The sequence below is a fragment of the Martes martes genome (assembly GCF_963455335.1).
Source record: "Martes martes genome assembly, chromosome: 2".
NCBI lineage: Eukaryota > Metazoa > Chordata > Mammalia > Carnivora > Mustelidae > Martes > Martes martes.
In genome coordinates, this window is record NC_137889.1 from 90,726,870 (window position 1) to 90,740,192 (window position 13,323).

At 36.9% G+C, this 13,323-nt stretch overlaps 1 protein-coding gene across 1 annotated transcript in view; it reads right to left on the reverse strand.

Moving 5' to 3' along the window:
• Positions 1 to 9,754, reverse strand: part of FAM13A (family with sequence similarity 13 member A) — a 325,186-nt gene extending 315,432 nt beyond the window's left edge. The window contains exon 1 of the mRNA XM_080797468.1: positions 9,490 to 9,754. Coding sequence (XP_080653594.1) covers positions 9,490 to 9,594 — 105 coding nt within the window. The 5' untranslated portion in view covers positions 9,595 to 9,754. The remainder of the gene's footprint in view (positions 1 to 9,489) is intronic.
• Positions 9,755 to 13,323: the final 3,569 nt, after the last annotated feature.

A 13,323-nucleotide genomic window follows, 5' to 3' on the forward strand; every position in this document is an offset into this window, starting at 1 on the left:
AGCCCAAAGGTACAAATGTAGTGATCCGAAGAGGTACCTGCACCCAAATGTTTATAGCAGCAATGTCCACAATAGCCAAACTATGGAAAGGGCCCAGCTGTCCATCGACAGATGAATGGATAAAGAAGATGTGGTACAGATACAATGGGATATTACTTAGCCATCAGAAAGGATGAATACTTACCATTTACATCAATGTGGATGGAACTGGAGAGTATTATGCTGAGCAAAATAAGTCAATCAACAATTATCTTATAGTTTCACTCATATGTGGAATTTGAGAAACAGTGCAGAGGATCATAGGGAAAGGGAGGAAAAACTGAATGGGAAGTCATCAGAGAGGGAGAAAAACCATGAGAGACTTGTAAGTGTAGGAAACAAACTGAGGGTTGCTGGAGGGGAGGTGGGTGGGGGGATGGGGTAACTGGGTGATGGGCATTAAGGACAGCACGTGATATGATGAGCACTCGGTGTTATACACAACTGATAAATTACTGAATGCTACATCTGAAACTAATGATGTAACTAGTGACATGTTGGCTAGTTGAATTTAAACTAAAAAAGGAAAAAAAAAAGAAATAGTCCAAATGTCTATCAACTAACAAATGAGTAAGCAAAATGTGATATATAATAGAATAATGCAATAAGAGCAATAATAGCAATTAAAAAGGAATGAAATATTGATTCATGGGGCGCCTGGGTGGCTCAGTGGGTTGAAGCCTCTGCCTTCAGCTCGGGTCATGATCCCGGAGTCCTGGGATCAAGCCCCGCGTCAGGCTCTCTGCTCCGCAAGGGAGCCTGCTTCCTCCTCTCTCTGCCTGCCTCTCTGCCTACTTGTGATCTGTCTGTCAAATAAATAAATAAATAAAATATTAAAAAAACAAAAAAACAAAACAACAACAACAACAACAAAAGAAATATTGATTCATGCTACAACATGGATGAGACTCAAGAATATTAGGCTAAGTGAAATAAGCCAGTCACTGAAGAACATATACTGTATGATTCCATTGATATCAATTGTGAGGAGAGGTACATGTACAGAAACATTCAGTTAACATTTAGGAAGTAGTAAATTAGTGGTTGTCTGAGGTTTTGGAGGTGGGAGAAAGATTATAGGAATGGAACTAATTATAAATGGGCACATGGGATCTTACTGAGGGAACAGAATGTTCTAAAACGAGATGGTGGACAATCATCCAATCCTCCACATAAAGGAAGCCCTAACTGAAAGAAGTATGGGGGTAAAAAGACAACTGTGTGCTAAATTTCCGACAGTCTGACAAACTGACTGAGAGCTATAAATTTTGGGAAGTACACACCGATTCAGAGAATCCTAGAACACTGCAAGGACATATCACCTATAACTCTAATTCCATAACTTGCCTATGACAAGTTCACCCACTATTACTTGGCCGCCTCTTACTTGTCGTGATGGAGTGCCAACCACCTCAAGAGACAATCAGCTCAATTTTTAGATACGCGAATCTTTAGACACTTCTTTCTTCTTGGTAAGACTGTCACATTACATTCTACCCAGCTCTAAGTCTGCCTTAGGAAATGTGCAGGGAAAGTCTGTATCCTTTTATATACTAGACAATTTCAAGTAATTTATATATTTCAAAAATGTATTTGAAAAAGTATTATAGACATTCAAATATAATATTCAGTGCCTTCATTATTATAAACTAATCATTTTTTCTAGACAGAGCTACCAATCCATCTTTGAGTATCTTTTATTTTTAGTAATTTAAATATATGCATTTCCAAAAAAAAACCTCAAACATGAGGGTTTAAACTGAGAAGCCTCCCTATCCCAGTTCCAATTATTGTGTTTCCTTGCAGATATTTTCTATGCATAACTAAGCGTATCTATATAGGTATAATTTTTTTTTTAAGGCAACTATAGGGGTGCCTGGGTGGCTCAGTTGTTAAGTGTCTGCCTTCGGCGCAGGTCATTATCCCAGGGTCCTGGGATCGAGTCCTACATTGGGCTCCCTGCTCGGGAGAAAGCCTGCTTTCCCTCTCCTACTCCCCCTGCTTGTGTTCCTGCTCTACCTGTCTGTCAAATAAATAAATCAAGTCTTAAAAAAAAAAAAAAAGGCAACTGTAACTATACTATTATGTATTCATGCACCCTCTTTTTGCTACTTGATCAATTTTGGAGGTCCTTCCATATTGGCAGATACAGCTGTTTAGTATTACATTATCTAGAGATACTATAATTGATTTAACTGATCTTATTTACTAATACTAATTTATAGTTCTTGCTATTACAAGTATTTTAGCAAGGAACATTCTTGCAAGCACTTTTACATAATTGTACAAGCATCTGTAAGATAAATTGCTAGAGGTGAGATTGCTAGATCAACAGGTATACAAAGTATACATTTTGACACACACTGCCACATTGCCCTGCAAAGATGCTCCACTGGTTTACAGCTTGATCAAAAGCATGTAAGATTCTTCTGACATCCCTGGATAATATAAACACTTTAAAGTTTGCTCATATTTAACTATGACTGAACAATTTTCTTATGTCTATTAGTACTTGTATTATTTGTGAACCTCCTACTCATAAGCTTTGGTTCATTTCCTAATGGCTAGTTTTCTTTTTCTTACTGATTTGTATGAATTTTTCTATATTAAAAAGACTAATTTTTGTAGTCATGTGTATTGTAAATATCTTTACTAGTTTTCTTTTGGAATTGTGTTTATGCAATTTGGGATTGTGCAGACATTTTAGTTATCTGTCAGAAAAATCCACCAGTCTTTTTCATTAGGGTTTCTCAGTTGGTTCTCCTTTACAAAGACATTCCTTGATCCCACATTATTATTTTATGGTTTCACTTTGGTATTTATATTCTTATTCTGTTTGTAGTTTAAAGAGTAAAGAAGAAATCCAGCAATTATTTTTCTCCAAGTAGCCAGCCATTATTATTAAATGGTTTTAATTTCTGTTAATATCCAATATGGTAGACCCTCCAACCTTAACAGTCTTGAAGTAGCTGTTAATAATTTGAAGTTGTACAATTCTTTTCAATAAACCAAGCATTGTGAATGATAAATGTTTTTAAAATCTCCAATCTACCTGCTAGTTACACAAACTCAAATATTTAGTTATATAACTTAAATAAACTTAATTATGCTATTACTTGCTATAGTACCTTTATAAACCAGTGGAAATCCACAGTTACAGGTGAAAACTCAAGCCAGCTTTCTTACAGTTGCTAGTTCGGAAACTATTGGACACAAGCTTCCTATCTTTAGAATTTCATTTGCCCAAATCCACTTTAAGATTTTAGATCAGAATTAATGTAATTTATTATCTTAGCAAGTCTCCTTTACCCAATTACCCCATTCTTTCACTATGTTTATATACTACTTCATGCTCCTCTGCATTATTCACCACTGTCACTAAAGCTTCCGTATAATCTTCTGCAGATGGACATTAAAGCAATACACACAACCAACTGTGCTTCAAAGAAACTGACCCCGAAATAAGCAACCTAGATACTTCTGGAACTTACCGATACTCAGACACTAATCTTGACCATGATTTTGTTTGATTTTTGAATTCTGTATGGCAGAGATGAAAATACTTCCTGCAATACAATTCAGATTTGCATAGGAAAATTTACATGCCTTTGTTTGCTTCTTGTTAATCTTGTCTTCCTATAATACCTCATTGGTTTATTGTAGAAAAAAGCAAAACTAAAAGTTTTATCCTGTTTAAAATTTGGTCTAAATCCAATAATATCAACAGTCCCTTCAGATCACAGAATTCTTTTTATTGTAAAGAAGTAAAATCCACCCATAATGACAGTAGTACAGAAACCACCTTAAGACAATAAAATAGGCTGCCACATAATAAAGATAATGTTTTTATGAAGCTTTCAATGTATTTTTACAGTACAGTTTTATTTGATTCTCATAATAATCCAATTTAGGCTATTATCCTTCTTTAATAGGTAAGAAAAGAGAGAGGTTGAGGATCTCGCCCAGGGTCAAACAACCAGTAAGTGGCTGAGCCAAGATTCAAAGCCATGTGTCCTGCCTTCTAACCCTGCTTCATTCCAGTTCATGACAAGCTTCCTAAAACCATCGCACAGCAAGCCATTACATGATGAAGTGTATCAGTTAAGATGTTTTGACTGCAAGTAATTGAAATTCTAGTTCAAACTGGCTAAAATAATAAGGACATTTATTATGCCATTATACTAATACAAAGGAGTTCAGGGGAAGGAAAGATTCTGAGCTGGTAGATTCAGTGGCTCATGAATGTCACCACTGTTCTGCCGTTCACTGATGTATTAAGTTATCCCAAGCTGCCTTCCCTCTTGATCCATAGATAAGATATTTGTCAGCAGCACCTTGGGTATATAATTTCTTGTTTACATTCAGTAGGGGAATTAGAGACTGACGGCTTTATCCCAATCATGGAGCATACATTTCCCTCTGACTTAGGCAATTTCGGTTATGGGCCAGAAATAGTGTTTATAAATACTCCACGAGATATTTCTCTACATTTCCAAACCACCTTTGCTTACACGGCCATATATGACTAGTTCAAAGCAATGAACTTTGAGAAGAGAAACGAATCACTTCCAGAATGAGGCAGGTAAAAGCATGCATGCCTCCTCCATCTCCTTTCTTCCCTGATATAAACCAGGGGATATGTGGTCACATGCTGAAATAGCAACTGTTTCACAGAATGTTCGCAGCCTGGATACTAGAGTCACCGGACCAGCAGACAGTCTGTCAACCTGCATCAGATTTTGAGTAATATACAAATTCATCTGTTTCCCTGAGCTACTGAGATATCTTTCAGGATTTTCCTGTTGGGACACTCGGTGTTAATTACCCTGATTAAAGCAGATTACATGCAGGGAAGGTTATGCCCTGACCAGCCTACACATCATCTCAGATGGAATGATGTGCAGAGTTACACTTGCATTGACTGCATACAGCTTTATAGTAAGAAAATTAATGTGCTGTTCAGTTGGGAGACTCAAAAGTACAAAATACTTACAATTATACTGCTCATTCCCATAAAAGGAAAACTGTGTTATTATCACAAAAGCACCATCAAAGACAGAATCCCTTTGCAGACATGCCTTTAGCTTTTGGAAGGTCTACAAAAGACCCATTTAAAAATAAAATACGCTAGGGATGCCTGAGTGACTCAGTCGGTTAAGCGGTTGGCTCAGGTCATGATCCCAGGGTCATGAATCGAGTGGGCATCGGGCTCCCTGCTCAGCGGGGAGCCTGCTTTTGCTCCCAAGCACGTGCTTTTTGTCTCGGTCAAATAAAATGTTATAAAAAAATAAAGTAAAATACATTTAAGTCATGCATTAGCACAGAAAAGAGAGGTGAAACTGCAAAACCCAACATTTATTGAATTACAACATCCTAGCCCTGAGTAATCGGTAAGATATGACATCTTGTGTCCAAACTTTACTGTCTGCTAGTGAGACTAATTAATATATGTCAAGGAAGATGAACAAAATGGTGAAAGCTCTTCAAAATAAACTAACAAGAAAGCATACTGCTTAATAATGTCTAAGGTCAGAGTAAAGTGAATAACAGAACCAAGATTTAAGCTCAGGTCTGCCTAGCTCCAAAGCCCATATTCTTTCTAAAACTCCAAACAAACAAAACAAAGGCAAGAAAACACAGGAGGTGGGGGAAAAAATGAAGAAACTCATCATGGCATTTAAGAAATCTAAACGTAGTCTGTGTGGGATGAATTTGGTACCAAATATCAAAGTAGAAACAACAAAGATGACCATGATGGGTTTAGAACATGAACTTGAATAATACAACAAACAAATATTAGGTAAGAAAATTCAGTTTGGCTAAACAGAGAACAAAGAGAAACTATCAATGAGAAGAAGTATAACTAAGTATTAACTGTAAGTAAGGAGATAGCATGGTAGACACAGTCAGCATAGATAATTACATAGAGATAGAAGAACTAACTTAGGCACCTAACATTTATGAGACACCAAATATTCATGTCTTAAATCAGTTACCCATTGATTACACCCATGCCGGCCCCATGTACTGTCTGCCTGAGATATGCGATAGAAATCCATAGTTGTTCAGGAGTATATTAGCAAGTTACAGCTATAACTGGGCACACTTGCCTCTGATGATAAGGCAAGCTGTGCTGGCTCCAGACATGTTCTATCTGCTGGGGACCTTGCTCCCATTCAATACTGGTCTTTGTAAAATCTATCGTGAGCAGGAAAGACTGATGTGGTAGAGAAGATGAAAGACAGGATAGATGAATATTATGTAACACAGGACTCAGAATATGCACCTTTCATCCCACTGAAACCCTTTCTACATAGGTAAGCCTAGCTGATCTTTCCCTCCCTGCTTTGTGCTGCGTTTTAAAGTGACTCAATAAATCTGTGACCAGAATATCTTAATATGGTTTGTGAGCCTTTCTGTACCAAGACCATAGCTCCTGCCTGCATGATGGGATAGACGTAAGGTAGCTGAGGACACTGGGTGTTGAGGCTACAGGAGTGGAGGGGCTCAAGGTAGGGACAAAGGCTAAAAGGCTCAGGATATCCTTGGAATTATTCCCAGCACCAACAAAAGTTGGAGGTGTCAGGAGGAGTGGACTGCAGGGCCCTGATGATACCAGTAGAACTTGTCCATCAATTCGCCAAAGGTTTGGTACCTGAACTCACCACAGACAAAATATCCAGAGTGTAAGAATCAACAGGCATGTATTCTAGGCCCCTCTTTCTCCAGCCATTAGAATATGCCAGCTCCCACGCTCAACCACCTGCCTCAAAACACGCAGAAGCCACGTTAGACAGAACAGCAGGAGGCGCAAGAGGTCTGGAAGACTCAAGACTTTCCTGAGAGCTTGAGTCATCTCACCAAAGTGACCTTTAACACTAGAAGAGACTAAGGCAATATTAACTGGCAGGCATGGTTCTCATTTGCCTGGGTGTGGTTTATTGAAGAAAAAATAGATGTTAATAGTGAAGAAGGTACAACTTCTTCATAAATATGAGTAGTAATATAAATAAAATTTTGAGCCCAGTGTGGTTTTACTAGCAGCACTAGTAATATGGAAGAGATAAAAGGAATGAGGAAGAACAAGGAGGTTAGTCAAGGGACACAGAAATGGAGTGTCTTTGAAATAGTCTGTCACATGTCAACATATAGATGCATGAGTGCACACACACTACAAATATCTGATACTCTTTTTGTGTAAAGAACAACTATCTCAGGGCGCCTGGGTGGCTCAGTGGTTTAAGCCTCTGCCTTTGGCTCAGGTCACGATCTCAGGGTCCTGGGATCGAGCCCTACATCGGGCTCTCTGCTCAGTGGGGAGCCTGCTTCCCCTCCTCTCTCTGCCTAGCTCTGATTTCTCTCTGTCAAGTGAATAAAATCTTTAAAAAAAAAAAAAAAAGAACAACTATCTCTCGTGGTGAACACACACACACACACACACACACACACACACACACAATGGAATATTACTCAGCTGTCAAAAAATTAAAGCTTGACCTTTGCAACAATGTGGACAGAGCTAGAGGGTACTATACTAAATGAAATAAGTCAAACAGAGAAAGACAAGTATATTATTTCACTCATGTGGAACATAAGAAACAGCATAGAGGATCATAGGGGAAGGGAGGGAAAAATAAGACAAAATCAGAGAGGGAGACAAACCATAAGAAACTCTTAACTCTAGGAAATAAAATTTAAATAAAATTCTTAAAAAAAAAAAAAAAAAAGAACAATTATCTTCAGTAGCAGGATACCTGAACAGTTGCTAACATAAATGTCTAGGTAAAGAAGTCCCAAACTAAAAACAAGTATGCTAGCCCCTATGTTTTGTTTGATTAATTCTCACTTTTCTGCCACAAACATTAAAAAAAAATTTTGTTCTCCAATAGCTGTTTTTTCCAGAAACACTACACTAAATTAAAACAAACATTTGCCCCTAAGAACTGGGACAGAGCACAAAGGCTAACTAACCTAAAGTTAAAGAATGGGAAAGACCGAGAACTGCTCCTCTACTACAGTGAATAATCTTTTAAATCGTATGATTTTTATGTCCACCTTAATGAAATTTTGTGTATACTTTGGATTAAAATAAGGAAAAACATAGAATTTCCTACATGGGTCTGCTTGCATTTCAGTCAAGGTAGAGATCAATGCATGCAGGCAAGAAATAAGGATCTAATCAGAGATGACTGCAAATCTAACAAACAGGTCGCTCTGCTGCCTCACATGCCACACATTTCCAGTCCTGAAGTGTTTTATAAGACTGAGAAGATAACCACATAGACACCTGGATGCTCGGAGCCTCAGGACTAAAAGGACCAGAGACACCTAGACAAGCACACAGGATACCGAAAAGTTCCAGGCACAGAAATGAGGGAGTTTTACCATGAAAATTCGGTCTGTGGGACTGATATACAATCTGGTAATCATTTGGGGCATATGTGTAAGAAATTGCCCAGATATTTCTATATATATATTAGGATGCCATCAAAACCTACAATAAATTGCAGCCATTTCTGAAACTTAAAAAAAGGGGGAGGGAAGAGGTCGAACCTAATGTAATGATACAAAAGTGAGCAGTTAAGTTGATAATAAAAAATAAGATATTTCTCACTTAGTTCATTTAGAGACAAATAACAATGCTCCCTTGGAATACAATACCAGCTTGAAATATAAGTATGCTAAATATACATGCATTTTCTACACACTGAAATAAAAATTTAAATCCCAGCATTCTGTGATATGTATGATTCACAATACCTGGCCACTACAAAAGGTTATATATAAGCAGCAACAGAACTGCTTTTGAAATCCATTAATTCAGCCTTAGAAGTATACACATTTTCCCATGGATCTTACATCGGTGTTAGTTACTGATGCTACTACATTATAACGACCAGATATTTCTACAGTCAGTTAAGGATTCACAAACATGTACCGAACAAGCTCTTTCCCGGTCACTTTCAGCAACCATGCTGAAAAAAACAGAAATTCTAGCATTACTAACTGAAAACAAAAATGTGACTAGAAAAAGGTCATACACAAACTCAGAAGGCACAAATTAATGGTTCTTTTAATTCTTTCTAGTCTAGCCACTAGATTTTTCCAGTAACTGCCATTAAACATTCCTGTTTAACGCATTCCGAACAACAAAGTCTGAAACGCTGGAGAGTGCTCGACTTTAAATCAAGCTGACCGAGATGAGTAAACTCCCACAGGCAGGCGTCTCCCTTCATCTTTTTTGGAAAGGCAAGTAGACAAAAAATGCTGAAAGCTGCCCAAAACGCTGTTAAATTCCTATCTATTCAAATGGACATTAAGTAAGGAACCTTCCCCCACCTCCCAGAAAGTAAAGACAGAATCACGTAAACATCTCCTCAGAAGCAGGAGGGCAGCAGGCCTCTCCTCAGCCCCTGGGGTCCACAGAAGACAGGGGAGGCCTGTACTTACACAGATGGCGAGAGCGCCTGCCCCCATTCTCGCAGGAAGTGCCTGGTAGAAGTGATGAAGCCCAGAGGAGAGCATCAAAATGACAGCGAAATATGAAAATTCCATTCAGTAGATAGGCTCTCATTTGAAAACCAGCTCCGGATCCGGAGGCCTTACGGCAAGCGAGGGGCAGCTCCTAACATTTTCGGAAGTGTGGTTTTGCTTCTCATTCGGCTGAACCCACATGGCTGGCAGGACAGCCTGGAGTTGAAACCTGATCCAGAGCGTCTAGTATTGGCAAGTCCGGGATGTCATGTGACATGGGCCTTAAGTTGCTGACATCTTTTTCTTAAACCTGACTTGCCAGATACCACACACAAGCTTTCTCTTCAGAAAACGCCAATCACCTGGTGGCATTCTTTAACGGGATTTGGTGCAAAACGTGAAAATGCAAACTTGCTTCCTCGCTGCTACTCCTAAGAAAACCTCACATATTCACACTCAGGTTGCAATCTGCAGACACATTCCTCACTTTCCAGAGGCACTTTTTACTTCCAGTGCCCCTTAGAAACCAGTGAAATTCTATCAAAATTTTCTTCCCTCCACTTTTATTCTATCAGAATTGTTCTAAATGAAGATACTCATTTTATGTAGCTGCTACCACTTCTAATTACTTTTGAATTATCTTATTAACATATAATGGTGATAAACATAAAACAACACATTTCTAGACTTCCGCAATTCAACATGTGTGATTTATAGTCTGGAAAATTAGTCTCTAGTTGACCTTTCAATAATGTCCTACTTCATATACTGTGTCATTAAAAAATGGGAAAGACTTCACAATTTCCAAATATCTGAACTGATAGCTAAAATATCATTTTTATATAAGACAGAAGAAAACTATTTTTTTATCACCACTTTTTTAATCAAATCTTTTTTAGTGGCACATTTGAGAGAATGCTGGCTAACACTACATGAGGAGTTTCACTTTTCCCAATTTTAAAAGACTTAAATTGCCTCCAAAAACAAAACATAATAAAGTCATATCTTAAAGGGGATGGGGTGGGAAGACAAAGGAAGCCTGGAATCCGTTCTCCATTTAATATTTCGCTTCAAATCTAGTATACTTTGTATATATATGTCTAGTCAACCAAGAGTATCACCCAGAGCAAAGCCAGGATAGAAAATTGTGATAAGCAGGCTATAGGACATGACAAAGTACATTTTATTTCTATGCATGCATATAGAACATTGTAAAGATTACCTCTGCAAAAGCAGAACAACACAATCCCATACAGTGGAATGGGAGTAGGGGAATGGACATAATCTTCTCCACTGAAAAATAAAACTTTTTTTCTATACCACCTGGTCTAGATTTTATCACTTCTATGCACTCACTAGAAAACTAGTCTAACTGCTAAAGAAAATTATAAAATTTTTTCTAATACATTAAAAATGTGTCTCCTTTTTATGTTTATATAAGTATTACCAGTCCTTGGTGAAAAATAAAAGCCTGAAGGTTAGGTCACCTAAAGGCTCATCACCCAACATTACCCAATCAACATTTATTACCTATGCTGGGTCAGGCATTCTGCTATAGAAAATACAATGATTAAAAAGACCTAGTACCTTCTCTCATGGATCATCCAATGCGAGGAGGGAGGAATGAAAATAAGTAAATGAAGCTTTTTGATTAGTAATTGCAGAGGCACTAATAAATAAGCAGAGATGAGGTACTGAAAGAGAATAAATAACAGAACACCTAGAAACCATTCTTTCATGTTTTTAAAAAAATATGATTTAAATCTAGTTTCTGATAGTTTTATGTTCTGATTTTTTTCACTTAACATTGCATTACACACAGTAGCACAAACATGCTCCCATACTGTTAACAGTATAAACAATTATCACTTATAATATTACATTCTGTATAAAAGTTTGAGTCATTCTCCCATTTTCAGACACTTACATGGTCTCTGATTTTATGTGTGTATGTAAGTAATGCTCTATCCTCATCCTGATTATTTTCCAGTCAAGACTCCAGAAAGCAAAGTTTCTCAATCACAGAGAATATTAACGTGTGCTAAGGCTCTTGACATAATTGACTCCAGCAGTTTACATTCTCTAATTCATGCTACACAAGTATGAATAATTTGTAAAATATTTCCTAATTTAATAGATGAAAAGGATTTCTCATTCTAAAACTTATATTTCTTTTTATTATTAAAGATAGGAAAATTCCTCATTAGTCATTTATACTTTCTATTCTATGTGTTGCTTTGTCCATTTATCAAATGGAAACTTACCAAGTCTCTTTTGTAAGCTCATTTTAAGGATTAAATGATACAATCTATAAAAAGCACTTAGTGTAGTACCTGGAAAATGGTAGTAAAAGTAATAATTTTGGGTGCTTATCATATGGTTGGATTCTAGATCTATTAGGAAATTTTTTTGAAATATAGTGAAAAATGAAGATCTAAATTGATTCAATTTTTATTTTGCATTTAACTACTGTGGCCCACACTGGTAACTCTCTCCATTACGCAATTTGATACTATTTGAGCTTCTTCTCCCTCTTAGTTGGGGCTGAGCCCATAGTTATGGACCCAGAGACTACATTTCCCAACCTTTCATACCAGTAGATAGGGCCATATGACCATGTACTCATTAACAGCGTGTGGAGTGGATAGGATGTGTATGACTTCTGTGTCACATGCCTCACAGGAAATCTCTTACTCCACATTTGCTCTCCTTCCTTTTCATCATATGCTGGAATGTGGGTGCACCTCACTTCCACCATGGAGAGAAGAGAATCTCAGCGGAGGAAAGAGTGAGTAGATGGAAAGGATAAGGAAAAACATAGACCTCTGAAAGACCTTGTGGAGTATGGCTACATTAACAAGCCTATATCAATTAAACTCTTACATGAAAAAGAAATAAAACTCTCAAATATGCTACTATATTTGAAAGTCCTATGTGTGTATAAAGCAATCTTTAATATACTAACCAAATGACTCTGCCCCATTATTGGACAAGTTGTGATTCATTTCCCACATATGATACTAAACATACTACATATTAAATTCAGATATACATACACACATATGCACAACCAGGGTCTCTCTCAGGCTAATAGATTCTATCTAGTTTTTTTCTTTCTTTCATAGTCTGTTAGTTTTATTCCATTTCCATAATATTTAAATAACTATACCTTTATAATTTACTTAAATAGCTGATAAAGATAGCCCTCCCTCATCTTTTTCAAAATTTTATTGCTCCTTTCCAATTTTTCATGATGGATTTCAAAACCATTCAGTAATGTTAGAACATGTTAGAGTATCAAAATATTATATCTTATATTATTATTTCTAACACATTTAAACATTTTATTTCTGTTTTAGATAATACTACACAAGGATGACAAAAAAATCTAATCCTAATTTTCATGAGTTCTAACATACTATTATAAGGTAAAATTAGTACCATGATAAGTTTTTATCCTTATTCTTGGTAATGACTACATTTCACTGCAGAAACAAAAAAAACTAAATAGGCCATTTAACAAAAGGCACTAAAAGACATTCTTCACATCAAACAATGTTTCTCCATGAAATGTATCTGAAAATAGAGTCTCAAATATTTGAGATGCAAGTGATAGTAGAGTCCAATTCCAGAAAGTTCTCTGAGCAGGCAAATATATATATTCCTAAGTATTGATTTACAAAGAGTCTTAAGATACATAAGCCACAAACAAAAGATTTGCTGATCTAAAATATGACCTGTGTTTTTTTTCCCCTCCAGAACGAATAAAGGAATTGTAGAAAGTACTTTTCAGAATAGCTCGCTCTGGTG